The sequence below is a fragment of the Erpetoichthys calabaricus genome, chromosome 4 (assembly GCF_900747795.2).
Source record: "Erpetoichthys calabaricus chromosome 4, fErpCal1.3, whole genome shotgun sequence".
Classification (NCBI taxonomy): Eukaryota; Metazoa; Chordata; class Cladistia; order Polypteriformes; family Polypteridae; genus Erpetoichthys; species Erpetoichthys calabaricus.
The window spans coordinates 33809781-33824525 of record NC_041397.2 but is presented as its reverse complement, the minus strand read 5'-3'; the positions used below and the strand labels follow the sequence as shown (position 1 = coordinate 33824525).

Sequence of the window (14745 nt, the reverse complement as noted above, 5' to 3'; positions counted from 1 at the left end):
ATTTCAGCAACTATATTCCTATAGACCTAATTAATTAAATAAAGTCCTGCAAGTTATAAAGGCGCTTACCTGTCTTTTTATCTCATTCTGTTCCAGGCAGTTAAAAATGAAGTGAATGTTCCTTGTCTTAGAAATTTTGTTGAAAGTCTTTATGATAACACATTGGAGCTGTCATCACGAAAGAAGCATTCACTGGTGAGGGGTCTTCTTGAAAATAATCTTTTACGTTTTCCTTTAGCTTCATTTGCATCTTTTCACTGTGATTGTGATTACTACAGAAATACATTATATACAATTTCTTTAAATACAGCATTGTAATTTTTGCAAAGTGCAATACAAAATGAAACGTAATAATTGAATCAACTAAACTTAACCAGTTCAAACATTAATCAGTATTTAAAATACAGGCTATTTAATAAAAAGTGTGTTTCAGTAAAAGAATAGAAAGCATTGTATTTATTCTGAACTGCTTTTGAGCAGGCCCCAGACCCAAATGACGCCAAGGAGGCCAAATTATCTAACAGGAAGGTGTTTGTTATAACAAAGGAAACAGAAGAAAGCAGTTACTAGAAACATTAACAAAAGATGGGGAGAACAGTAAACCTACCCGACTTTCTGGGATTAACTAAACAACTGGTCACCCTTTCTCTTTGGTAGGGTGGCTGATCCACTTGCCTATCTCAATTGTTCTCCCTGCTAGTCCCTTGCACTTCCTCTGCTTTTTCTGACACCTCTTCCTTCCTTCATGTCAGCCTTTGTCAGCACCAATCCTTCTAACTTCAAGACTCCCTGTTTAGTGTTTGGAAGGGACTCTACTGGGGCCATCCTTCTAGTACTCCCACTCGCAGATGTAGGTGTCTCAGAATGTCTGGTCCGTAGCTTAGCCTATGACACCAACACCTCTGTTTTTCTTCTAAAAGTTTTTGTTTTCTAAAGTAAAGCAACATTAGATTAAAAAAATAATAATTCTGAGTTTAAGGTAAAAATATCACAGAAAACTAAATTTCAGTGTATGATTTGTAACTGAGTTAAACTAGTCACGTCTAAATACATTTGGAAGATATTCTATTATAATAATAATAATAATTATTATTATTATTCCTTACATTTATATAGCACTTTTCTCACAACTAAAAGCACTTTTCATAGTGAGTGAGGAGCCACTAATGTATAACATCCTCCAGGATGACATGATGCCATTTTTGCGTCAGTATGCTCACCACACTTTAGCTATTAGGTGGTGAAGGGGTGGGAGAAATAGCCAGTTAGGAACAGGTGATGATTAGAGGGCAAGAATGACCAGGCCATTGTGGGCAATTTAGCCTGGACATCGAGATACACCCTACTCTTTACAAAGGATGTCCAAGGATCTTTTATGACCACAGAGAGTCAGGACCTCGGTTTTACGTGTCATCCAAAGCGTTTCGCCATTTAAAAGAGTGTCGTGTCACCATCACCACACTGGGACATTGGGGTCCACATTCAGACTATAGTCAAAGCTTACCCTGCTGGCCTCACCAGCACCTTTTCCAGCAGCAACCACAGTTTTTTCCTAGATGATCTCCCATCGAAGTACTTCCCGGCCCAAACATGCTTAGCTTCAGTAGGATGACCTCTTTGGAAGTGGATGTGATATGGCTGCTGGCCATTACAGCGCTCTATGTAAGCTCATTTTAGTAAGTACTGAAAAATGAGTTTGAAAAAACAAAGGTTTTCTGTAGCTATGCAACAGATACCATATGGTCTGAAAAAAAATTACAATGTAAAGGACTTGAATGGACTGGCATCCTATCCAGAGTTATATAATAGTCTCTTACCCAGCGGATGGTTGGATGGGCATCCCAGCCAGTATGGGCAGTGTTTTTTTACCTGGTTAGGTAAGCTGCCATAGTGGAAGCACAGAGGAAGGCCAGTGTGATCCCCTAGTACATGGGGTGGCAGCATTCCTCTTGTGGGAGTCTAGTTTGTACTACCGCAATGGCAGCCTAGTTGGAGTCTTCGGGTGCCACCGAGGGGGCTGCTGAGAGGAGGCTTCTCTGTCCTAGGCAAATTCTGCTTGACTCACAAGTACTTCTTGGTGGCAATGATGTTATACCGGACGTTCTTCCGGGTTTGGGTTGAAGCAGAACTCCCCAGGTTAGTCAGTATTGGGAGCAGAGTAGGGCGACATTCACATGGGGAGGTTTGAAGGAAGGAAAAGAACGAAAAGAAAAAGGAAAGAACTGCACTGCAGAAGAAGAAGAAGCCCATGTAAAGTATATGGTCAAATAATAATATTTATTTGAACTGGGACTTGTGAGAGTGAAGTTATGTCTGGAGTTTGGGCTGTATTGTGCCCCCTACAGGCCAGAGTATATACATATTAGTTAAAGTTTATGTTCATTGTTATACTCGTGTTTTATCATTTTTATTTTCAAATCATATTAAAATTGTTGGAAGCCAGTGATGAGAGTGGTATTAGACACTCTGGAACCATCGAGTCTCATCACCTCTATAGACAGTCCAGTGTTATTATTTAATAACTAAATGTTTTGACAGGGCCTTTGTGTCCTTTGCTATAAGTGCTTTATGATTTGGTCAATTGCATTACTACTGGAGTAGCTGTGGCCACTGATATGAACTTAGTCTTTTAATAACTCTGAAAACTCTTGCAAATCATTCCACAGCATGTCATTTTTTTATTTTTTTTATTTTTTTTTGATTAACTGAACTGTAAATTTTAACCTTTGCTTTTTTGTATTATAGGCTCTATATCCTTTGGTCACCTGCCTTCTCTGTGTCAGCCAGAAACAGTTCTTCCTTAGTAGATGGCATATCTTTTTAAATAACTGCCTATCCAATCTGAAAGTAAGTGATAAACGTGGTGGGAAGAAGTACTAAGGAATGCTTCTACTGTAAAAGATTGATTTTATAATCTGTAATTCATCTGCCCACTTCCTCTCCTCTGATCAGCTACAGTTTATTCAAAAAGCATCATGCAGGAGCCGACCCCAAATGAGTGGCTATTCAATTTCAGGAGACATGCAAACACACACACACACACACACACACATGGGCACACACATATACTCACTCCTTCAGGAAATATCTGTGAGATGTGGCAGGAAAACCAGGGTGTTTGGGTAAAAGTCCATGCAGAAGACTTCCATCTCCTGAGGATGTAAGTTGTATGTGCTAACTGCTGCACCACTGTGCAATTTCTTTTATGCAGTGTAGTATACATTTATACATATGAAAATAACCGTAATATCACATAACCCTGACCAAGAAAAATGTTTCAATGAGGATAGTATATTATTTAGGATAGTAATAATGTGCAGCATGCTATTAAATGTAGTAGGGAAAAAGTTAAGATTATACATCATGAAAGAAGCTATTGCTGTTTTTAAGGAAGTATGGTAATACAGAGTTTTTTTTATCTGTGATTAAATGTGCTGTTAAGTAATGCAAAGTGAAAGTGGCTTCTTTGTCATTTTCAGGAATGTGGTCAGACAAGTTCATTTAATGCTTAGAACATATTTAAAAAGCATTACAAACATCTACAAAGATCACTATCAGGTTCTTAATGGATGCTGCTTCCGTGTCCTACATATTCTTTTTGATCTCTTCTTTGGATCTGTGACCTTTGTGTCAACATTTTTAAAGTAAATAAACAAATAGTACTTTTAGTTTCAAGGGGCCATTTTAAAGGAGTAAATAAGAAATCTCCAAACTCATCTTTACCTTTTCTGGAGGTGGAATTGATGATGAATATATGTAGACTTTGTTATAGCGAACTATTAGTATTATTAGGTAATTCCAGAAAGGTATAACAAGAAACCTTAGGGAGAAAGAGGAAGGTCAAGGAAGGGAAACCTCTAAAAAAGTAATCGACCCATATACTGTAAATATGGGCCACCTGTGTGGAATTGAAAGACAAAATAGGAAGTGGCACAAAGACATCATCTGTGACCATACAAAGGATCAGCACAGTGTGTGGCTGCATTTTAAGTTGGTCATTACATTCCAGTACACAAAAACAAAGAAAAGAGTTGTCTTAAGTCCACATAATACAGTATCTTCCTGTCATGATCTGATTTGTATATTATTATTTGCAATTGTTCCCTGGCCTTTAAAAATAAGCATGGCGTCATTTTGGGGGTTTGGGAGGCCAAGGAGAACAGTGGGTTAATATATTTTTTTTATTTACACGTGTGTGGCCCATCCTCAAGTCAATTATGTAAAGGTCAGTGTCATACACTTTTTGGTTTGTCCAAGTTTGTGAATACAGCATACAATAGAAAGGACTGGTATTCTCATTAGTGATTGTTGTCATTTAATTGACTAAGACTTTCATTTTTTTATTTGACTCTGGTTACTTGAAATTATTTTCGTTTTCAATTCCTCCATTACTGTTATGATTACATAAGATTGTAATTTATTTTTTGTGATGATAACTGGAAGGATTTTCACAATCTATGCATTTATTCTGTGTTTTTCTTTTTCTTTTTTTTTTTTTTTACCCAAGGAATCTTATTGTGAAGTGATTTTCTGTCTAGCTTGTGTTTTTGAAATTGTAAATTTGTAATGTCTTCCCGTGACGCCATTTTGGTGAGTTCGCATTGGCCATCGCTATGGCAAATTACCCTCAATCACCAGGGAGTGTGCGACACATGACATCATGGGCATGATCATACAAAGGTCAGCTCTGGCTGTCTTCAGTCATCAGAGTATTGAATAATAACACTGTTGGTGTATTCCTTTACAATTCAAGCCTCTTTAGTTTTCAACATTTTTCTGTCATTGCCGATGACAGTTTGGTGTGATAATTTGGCTATGACTTTGGCTTCTCTTTTGACCTTGACTGCTCACTTTTATAAAAATTCTTACATTTTCTTCCTGAGACAGAACAGTTATATTCTTTGAATTATGATTTTGGTTTAATGTCTTTGAGTTTGTTTATTGGAGTATTGTCTTAGCAGTATCAACCTTTGTAGGTTAATAAAACTGCAGTCTGTCACCTGATTCCATTCTCATTTAAACATTACTGCTACCCAGCCCATGGTAACCAGGTTATGTGTGGTGTTATCTTTTATAGGTGCAGAACAGTGACATCACAGTTCACAAGTCATGTGACAAGCCTTGAAATCATTTGTATAAACAACATTGTGGCACAAAACAAGAAATTACACACAGAATGGCTGTATACATAAGTCACTATCATAAGACTAAAATTAACAAAAGTGTAATTTTTGTAGCATAATTCTTCCAATAGAAGACTCTGATTCCTGATGCTACCAGTGGTTACTCTTCCTATTGGTGTATGCCATGTTAAGGAAGGGTGGTACCCACTATCTGACCTCAGTTGAGTTATGTTACAAGAAGCCCCATATTATGCAGAAAGGGGATGCAAAGGTGCTGTGTAAAGTGACCTGGCTAATTCCTTTACGCTGCTAGATGGCAGCACAAAACGTTGGAATTGAACCTTTTGGCCCATTGTGTTTATTGGCAAGGTCAAGTAGCCCATGAGTAGTCTTGGGAGTCCCTCCATGCAATTATAATGGGTGGCGCACTTATATTTAGTTCCTACATTATTTCTCCAGTATATTAAGTCATACTGTTTATAGTGTATAGGCAGCAGGGAAAACGGGTCAGATTTAAGTTTAAGTATAAACCATTGATTAACAATCTAAGTATTCTTAAGCTCTTATCTATAACTAGTCATTTAGCCCATTACAATAACGGGCGCTAGAACAGTAGTGCATAAACATTAGTAGGAACAGTCTATATTAAATGGCAAGGGACTTTGACCTCATTCTTTTTGTTGGTCGTATTTTTCTTTCTTTCAGCCTTTCTTTTGTTGATAATTACTTGCTGAGCTGACCGTTCTTCGTGGGCTGCCACCGTGTATTGTGCGTCTTTAATTTTCTGTGACAGTAATTCTGTCTTGTACGTCCGCTGGCTTGTACGTCCGTAATATACCTTTAATTTTCTCTGGCGGTAATACAGGCGTGTGCGTCAGTAATATGCTTTTAATCTCCTGTGACAGTAATACTGCCTTGTATGTGGCTGTAATATGCGTCACTGTATTGTGTACCTTTAATTTCCTCTCGCAGTAATACTGGTTTGTATTTCCGTAAAACGCCTCTAACTTTCTCTGGCAGTAATATCGCGCATCGCACCGTGCCCCACGCATGCGCACTTCACCAGAAGACACACACACACGGACACCTGGATGCACAAATGGATTTTATTAAAGAGGATAACAGCTCTCATAAAAATAAGACTCTGGAAACATGCTACTGTGATCTTATAAAGACAACAAATTAACAAAGTCACTACTGATAAAGACAAGATTGTGTTAATTATTTACACAAGATACTGTTTTCTGCAGAGTTGCTTGATAAATATTAATTTCTTAGAAGCTTTTCATACATAAGTTGCTTTCTACAAGACTGTCTTAGTGTCAGAAGGTTTGGGCCGCTGCTGTTGCTGTTTCTATCCCAGAAGTCATTATAATCCATACTATAAACTATATAATCATAACTTCTGATGCATTGTGTTTTCAGTAAATTACATACTTTTACTGTTCATGTTTTATTTATTATTATAAAAAACAAGTCGATTGAAGCCTGATCATCAGAAAGAATTAGTGCCATATTTTTTCTTAATGTAAGCAATATTGGGAATCAATCCATTAGAAGCTGTCGATTTTTGTTGGTAACAGGAAGTCCTATTTGCTCTGGAGGACATTGGTTACCTTGGTGGCCATCAGTTGAAGAACTGGTAACAGAAAATCAATACATGAATGAAGGATTGAACGAATATGATGGATTGTATTGTTTAATGCATTTTTGTGTTTTGTGAGGCTATAATACTCCCATCACCATATTTTCTCATCCTAGATCAAGGACCCTAAGATGGCCCGCGTTGCACTGGAATCATTATACAGACTTCTGTGGGTATATATGATCAGAATCAAATGTGAAAGCAACACAGCGACCCAGAGGTAATCAGCCTGATTCTGGACTTAATGGCTCAGTATGACTTATAGCCTCCATGGAAAGGTTTTAGATGTGACCAAAATGTTCTAAGGTCTGACGCTAACGGTCTTTGTATATTCTCATAGAAGTCGTACTTAAAAATTGAAAATGTCACAATTGTTTTTTCCCTTGAGAATTTTAGCACCTCATTAATGTTAAATTGTTTTTCATAATGTACAGATATTTTTAGAAGTACATACAGTGGCGCCCATTATCTTGATGAGTGGTGACTATGACACCAACACCTCTTGTACTCTCCTCATATACTTTTTCCTAATTCTTTTCTTGAAGTCCAAGATGGCATGCCAGTCTCTTGCAGTGCTCGCTCACATACCTACGCCTATACCCACATTCATGGTGGGCAAATAAAAACTCAGAATATGCAAAGTCCAGTGAGGCAAACACTATTCATATATCCAGACTGCTGGATCCATGAGGCAGCAGAGCTAACCACTGCACCTCTGCACTGCATGTACATAAAATGAAATAAATACTTTGTCATTAACATTTACATTGTAATAAACTCTTTTACACCTTTAATCATGATTCATTCTAATGTTGCTTCTTAATACATAAAAAATTGGACTGAGTTTTGATGAAGTTGTGCTGATGTAGCAATACCCTAACCATGGGTTTAGGTGTTCCTGGCCATTCTTAATGATGCCTTTTCTTCTCTCTTTTTAGCCGTCTCACTACTATCATTACTACGCTTTTTCCAAAAGGATCTCGCAGTGTTGTGCCTAGAGATATGCCTCTTAATATCTTTGTAAAAATAATCCAGTTTATTGCACAGGTATGTTGTAAAAACGTTCAATTAACCTATTCTCTTTGTGTCATGGAGTTTGACTAGTTAAAGTAGTTATGCATAAATTTGTTTTTATATTCACGTGTTCATAGATATTATGTTCTACATTTATACTTGGGAGTATAATGATATAATGATAGATTCATTTTTATGGAACGTATGTTGTGATCCAGGAATTGATCTCAGTCACTGAATTCATTTATCTTGTAGAAAGTGTCCTTTTGCACAATTGAGCACCTGTACCTTGTGGGTGAATTATAAGTTTATATCACTGAATCAGATATTGTAGACACGGAAAGCCACATCAACTGAAAACCACATTATTGAACACAGGGAAAGAATTCATATAGCAAACTTTTTTTTTTAATCACCTTTTAAAATATAAGGGATTTTGAGATATGGTGGAGGATCACAGCAGTAGATACATGGAAGAAAAGAGTTCTTTAACATTATAAAGAGCTCAAGTAAAAAGGTCCAGGAGAGGTGCAAGGGTAGAAGAGAAGTAGAAAATAGGTTAATAGGGTAGATAGAGGAGGTAATCTGTTCAAAATCAGAAGTGATGTTAGTCACCCTGTGAGATCGACCAGTATTATGTGAGACCAGAAGGTCTATGTTGTCATTGTGCTTTACCTTGAATCATCAGGTCTTGGATCTTCCTTCAGAAGAAATGTGTGCCTGCCCATTGTGCTTCTAAAACAAAATCAGGCCTCACAGTGCCTTCTGGAACCCTCCAGCTACATTTAACATGTTGACTGCCACAGTGAAAATAGGTCAATTTATTCCAGACAGCAATGTAAAATCTGGGTGTTACTTTAATGTACTAATTTAATGCATTTTGTTAGTGAGTAAAGTTCATAATAAAATTTTATTTTCTCCCAAAAAAAATCTCTTTAAGTTACCTCCTACTTGGCGAATGGAGCAGAACATTCCTTGTGTCCGCCAGCTGCAAGATAACAGCTTTGTGCACAGCAGCTGCACAATAACTTTGTTGCAATCGAATGTCGCAGTTTCCTTTTGAACTTCATAGTGGTGTGATACTAATCTTTGAGAGCTATTCAGATTGTTGTGGTTCTAAATATGAAAAGCATTTTAGTGAAAAATAAATGTTATCCAAAATAAGGAGTATAAGAAACAACTAAGTGAAAATAAAGTGTTCCCTTGTGTTTGGAGTGACACCACACATGTTTTCCATTCTTATTTCAGACCAGTGCTATTCTCTGTTTACATGTGGCAGCCATGACTATGCTCGTATTTGCTGTTACATCTCCGAGGACAGTTTATGAGATAGGTGTTGACTGTCTATAGACAGCCTTCTACGAGTTAACTCATATTTAGCAGTCAGTGTGGCTTTCCCTTTTCTGTTTGGTCTTCCACACCTGAGATACCACCCCAGTGGTGGTTCTGTATTCTTCCCCTTTACTTTTTCTTTGGTACTCCTTCTCTACTTCAATACATTTATTTTGGTTTGTATGGTCTTTTCCTTATTGAGATTTAGTGATGAATGAAATTATTCTCTATGTACAGAAGCTTGGCAGATTTTATTCTGGTGAAGTGCCTGGAATGGAGTACCATTTCAATGTTACTAAAATCCATTGGCCTGTGTGTGCTGCCCCCAGCATGTCTCTAGAAAGATCTGAAATAAGAAGTGAGAATTCCAAGGCAGACAGTATGCAAGGCAAATGAGAGCTTGTGGAGCCGCATCATACCATTAATTAGATTAGATCAGATACTCTTTATTGATCCTATGGGAAAATCCTTTAAAACAGTTGGGCTCTGTTTAATTCTTAAGAATAAACAGTTCAGTTCTTTAGTAAAATGCACGTCAAAAGTAACCACAGTTAAAGTATGGTTCTCTTTTTATTATTTGGACTGTTGTAGGCAGATGTCCTTCCTTTGTAGCTCCCAAAAGTAAACTGGACTCCCCTTTTGGAGGTATTCAGTTATGCCTGTCCCGAAGGAGGACATGACATGTGGTTCTTTGTTTCCAGGATTTCCTTCTGCTGTCTTTTGGTTTCCTCGTTGGAAAGGACAATCTTTAAATGCTTGTGGTCCCATTCTGAAAAAAGAAAACAGCATACTTTGAGTCCTCTTTTTCCTCATGGTTGTGTCACAAACTGTGACGGTATATAGTGGGAAAGAATTATTATGACTGGATTGAAATTTTAACTTCAGGTATTCCAAGGATTTACTCATTTTGGCAACTCCTAAACAGGAATCGATCAATTATGGAGTGACGCACACAAATGACTTAACTATTCACAGTATTAACACTATGAAATTGGTTTCGTAGCTTTTGCTCTATAGAGACAATGATTGTACATTTTTCATACACATTTGTGCCCTGCCTGCTGGACAGCTGGGGAAGCAGTGTTACATTTTTTTTCCAACAGATCCATTTCGTTAACACATAATGAAATATTTGCCAGCCCTTTTTTTACTTCTAAAATCGAGGTTTTACATTGCCAAGGTCACTTGCTGCACTCATCAGATGTTTTCGTTTCTGTGGAGTGAGTTTGCATTCTTATTTTTAGTCAGCGTGATATTCACATCAGACTGTTTACAGTTGACACAGCTTTGCTACCCCATCAAGGTATTTAAACTGTTTTTATACAAACTTGAAAATAATGATCGTTGTTATTTGACACACTTCTTTTCAACAATAATGTTACAGATGAATCAAGAACAGTATGCCATTGCTAAAAAAAAATAAACAATCACATATTTTTTTTTACTGAAAACAGCTGATGAAGTCTACAAGCTATGAAGTTTCCTTATATGCTGTATTGTAAATGAAAAAAATCAGCACATGTTCACCTGCTTTTTTATCAATTCAAAGCCCAATGATTTTTTTTTTACTGCTCTTTTGCTTATATCATTTATCTATATTTAAGAAAAACTGAATGTTGATATCTTTTTGTTTAAAAAAAAAAAAAATAAAGCATGGGGGCAACAGAGAGTCAGAGTAGTCATGACTGCTGCCTGACACATCCAGTGTCTTGGGGTTGAAATATCATGCCAGGTTACTGCCAGTGTGGAGTTTGTGTGTTTTCTATGGGTTTCTCTGGATATTCCAGTTTCCTCAAATTTGCTAAAGACATTCAGGTTCAATTGGTTTGCCAATTCTGCATTCGTGAATAAATATGCCACTCAGTAGACAGCATAACAAAAGAGAAACGGACAGTATAAATGTTTGGGGCACCTTGAAGCAAGCCCCATATATTAATTCAACTGGCAGGGCCAAAATTAACAAAAGTGGAAAGTATGGTAAAAGGCTGATGTTGACTTTTCAGTCAAGGCTTAGTTCCAGTAATGAATGCCAACTTTGTGGCACTGCGGGATCTTACATATGGCATATCGTGGAGCTTCCAGGTGGGAGGCAGAAGCGATCTCAGTCTTCTGGTCAGATGTCTTCACATCTGAGGACAAAAGAGGAAAAGGCATTGCTCTAAGCATCACCTTATGTATCGGGGTGGCTTTACAATTCAGATCAGAGTCCTGAAGACAATCTCCAAGCACATGTGACTGACAACTGATACTCCATTCTTTTCCACAAATTTACAGGAACAGCCTATGATCCTCTATATCCCTATAGTGGAAGAACTGGATTCAGAAAATGGATGGATGAAAAAATAAGCTGACAGCTTGAGCATATTTTACTTGTGTGTCTATAGAGTCATCTTAACATGTTTCTTGTTCAGTAAAGAAAGCCTGTTTGGATAGTGACGATGACCTGACTTTGTAAATCTCCTCCATCTCAGTATAGTATATGCTGGGTGCTTCTCTTGGCATAATTTCTACATATCTTGTCAGACGTATGTCAACTCGTGCAGCATAGAATGCCAACACCTTGGGGGTTAGCAGTCTTTTTGTAAATCATCACAGATTATGAAAGCTGCCCTGCAGTCAGTGAAGGGTGCCATAGGAGTCTCAATCCTGAATTTGTTTGTGACACACACTGTGCCATAGTACTGTAGGTGATGTTTTTTATTGATGCTTTCCAATAAGTCTGTTTTCTTAGGATATGTGGCCTGTGTAGCTGAGTTGTTAGCCATTCACCTTGAGATGTTAAAACTGCCTTGGATGTACAGTTAGGTCCATAAATATTTGGACAGAGACAACTTTTTTCTAATTTTGGTTCTGTACATTACCACAATGAATTTTAAATGAAACAACTCAGAAGCAGTTGAAGTGCAGACTTTCAGCTTTAATTCAGTGGGGTGAACAAAACGATTGCATAAAAGTGTGAGGCAACTAAAGCATTTTTTAACACATCCCTTCATTTCAGGGGCTCAAAAGTAATTGGACAAATTAAATAACTGGAAATAAAATGTTCATTTCTAATACTTGTTTGAAAACCCTTTGCTGGCAATGACAGCCTGAAGTCTTGAACTCATGGACATCACCAGATGCTGGGTTTCCTCCTATTTAATGCTCTGCCAGGCCTTTACTGCAGCGGCTTTCAGTTGCTGTTTGTTTGTGGGCCTTTCTGTCTGAAGTTTAGTCTTCAAGAAGTGAAATGCACGCTCAATTGGGTTAAGATCAGGTGACTGACTTGGCCATTCAAGAATTTTCCACTTCTTTGCTTTAATAAACTCCTGGGTTGCTTTGTCTGTATGTTTTGGGTCATTGTCCATCTGTATCATGAAACGCCACCCAATCAGTTTGACTGCATTTAGCTGGATTTGAGTAGACAGTATGTCTCTGAACACCTCAGAATTCATTCAGCTGCTTCTGTCCTGTGTCACACCATCAATAAACACTAGTGTCCCAGTGCCACTGGCAGCCATGCACACCCAAGCCATCACACTGCCTCCACCGTGTTTTACAGATGATGTGGTATGCTTTGGCTAATGAGCTGTTCCACACCTTCTCCATACTTTTTTCTTGCCATCATTCTGGTAGAGGTTGATCTTGGTTTCATCTGTCCAAAGAATGTTTTTCCAGAACTGTGCTGGCTTTTTTAGATGTTCTTTAGCAAAGTCCAATCTAGCCTTTCTATTCTTGAGGGTTATGAGTGGCTTGCACCTTGCAGTGCACCCTCTGTATTTACTTTCATGCAGTCTTCTCTTTATGGTAGACTTGGATCATCCACCACTATTGTCTTACGTGGACGTCCAGGTCTTTTTGCGTTGCTGAGTTCACCAGTGCTTGCTTTCTTTCTCAGGATGTACCTAACAGTAGATTTTGCCACTCGTAACATTGTAGCAATTTCTCAGATGGGTTTTTTCTGTTTTCGCAGCTTAAGGATGGCTTCTTTCACCTGCATGGAGAGCTCTTTTGACTGCATGTTGTCTGTTCACAGCAAAATCTTCCACATGCAAACACCACACCTCAAATCAACTCCAGGCCTTTTATCTGCTTAATTGATAATGACATAACGATGGACTTGCCCACACCTGCCCATGAAATAGCCTTTGAGTCAATTGTCCAATTACTTTTGAGCCCCTGAAATGAAGGGATTGTGTTAAAAAATGCTTTAGTTGCCTCACATTTTTATGTAATCGTTTTGTTCACCCCACTGAATTAAAGCTGAAAGTCTGCACTTCAACTGCATCTGAGTTGTTTCATTTAAAATTCATTGTGGTAGTGTCCAGAACCAAAATTAGAAAAAAGTTGTCTCTGTCCAAATATTTATGGACCTAACTGTAACTGCCAAGAAACCGAAGGCTAAACTACGTCTTGATTTTACTTTTGTACTTTACTTGCAGATTGATGTGTTGTTACATGTTATATATATAATTAACCGCAGCATTTCAGTGGCATAAGTTGTACTTGTTTTTTTTACATTTTTATGGACTTGCAGTATGTTTGCTATTATGACATTTAACATCTGTATAAGATGGTAACTACTTAATCCATGTTTTCGATTTATAGAGTGCCAGCATCTCACAACACTTTACAGTGTGCCCAGGATTACAATCCTATAAAATAATAAAACAATAGAGTGTCAGGAGTAAATGCAAACAGAACAGATGCAAGAAATGCACCACTGGGTGGCTACCGGGAGGACCACAAAAGTTTACTTGACTCATTTTACACAGCCTGTACTCTGCAAAATTAGTTTGCTAGCCTGGAAAGCTCTAGTCAGTAGACATTGTTCTGTTACTTTTCACTCAATTTTATAGTTTTGTTCTGAAACTGTGCTTGACCTGTAAATTGTTAATTTGTTGGTCACTGTTGCTGCTTATTCTGCTGTATATTTGTGAAAGAAGAAAAATATCTTATGGCTTCCAACTCAGTTTTGAACTCCACGTCATTAAACACACAAAGTTAGAGATGAAATTGATTATGAAATGCACTGTTCTTATACCTGTTTTTTAAAATAACTTTCTCTAGGAAAGACTGGATTTTGCAATGAAAGAAATCATTTTCGATCTTCTGTGTGTGGGGAAAGCTGCTAAAGCATTTACTCTTAATCCTGAGGTATGTATACTCATCCTGTTTCTTTATTAGTTATGGATATCTGAACCTCAGAGTATAGAATATTGGACATAATCTTGGAAACATTTAAAAATTAGGTAGTTGAAGGGGAGCAGCAGTTCTTGTTTGTGAAGAACTCCCCATATTATTGCTAGAATATAAAAAAGTTAATATTGAAAATACAACACTCAAAAAGTAAGTTTCAAATACAAAGCACACAAATAATGTCCATCATCCATATTACTAACCGAGAATGGTAAACCGGATGGCATGGACGCAGGGACACGGCGATGGGACCATGAGACGTACTGTGCAGGCGCGTACAGCGTGCATCTCATAAACCGCACGCGAAGTTGTATCCACCGCGCACGAAGGAGTCACGGCCCAAAAACGAAAGAGCTCAACTGACGTGAATGAGAAATGAAGCAACAACGCGCCCATGGCTAACGACTACCGACAGCCACACAAAAAAGAGGACTCTGCGCTGCAGCCCAGATT

General features: G+C 37.8%; 1 protein-coding gene across 9 annotated transcripts in view; it reads left to right on the top strand.

The window, feature by feature from the left end:
* The window catches only part of LOC114649938 (protein furry homolog), a 471909-nt gene that overhangs the window by 297386 nt on the left and 159778 nt on the right, over window positions 1-14745 (top strand). For all 9 annotated transcript variants that reach the window (XM_051927180.1, XM_051927178.1, XM_051927177.1 and 6 more), the window contains 5 exons: window positions 97-195; window positions 2746-2847; window positions 6885-6988; window positions 7707-7815; window positions 14164-14250. In XM_051927180.1, coding sequence (XP_051783140.1) covers window positions 97-195; window positions 2746-2847; window positions 6885-6988; window positions 7707-7815; window positions 14164-14250 — 501 coding nt within the window. The remainder of the gene's footprint in view (window positions 1-96; window positions 196-2745; window positions 2848-6884; window positions 6989-7706; window positions 7816-14163; window positions 14251-14745) is intronic.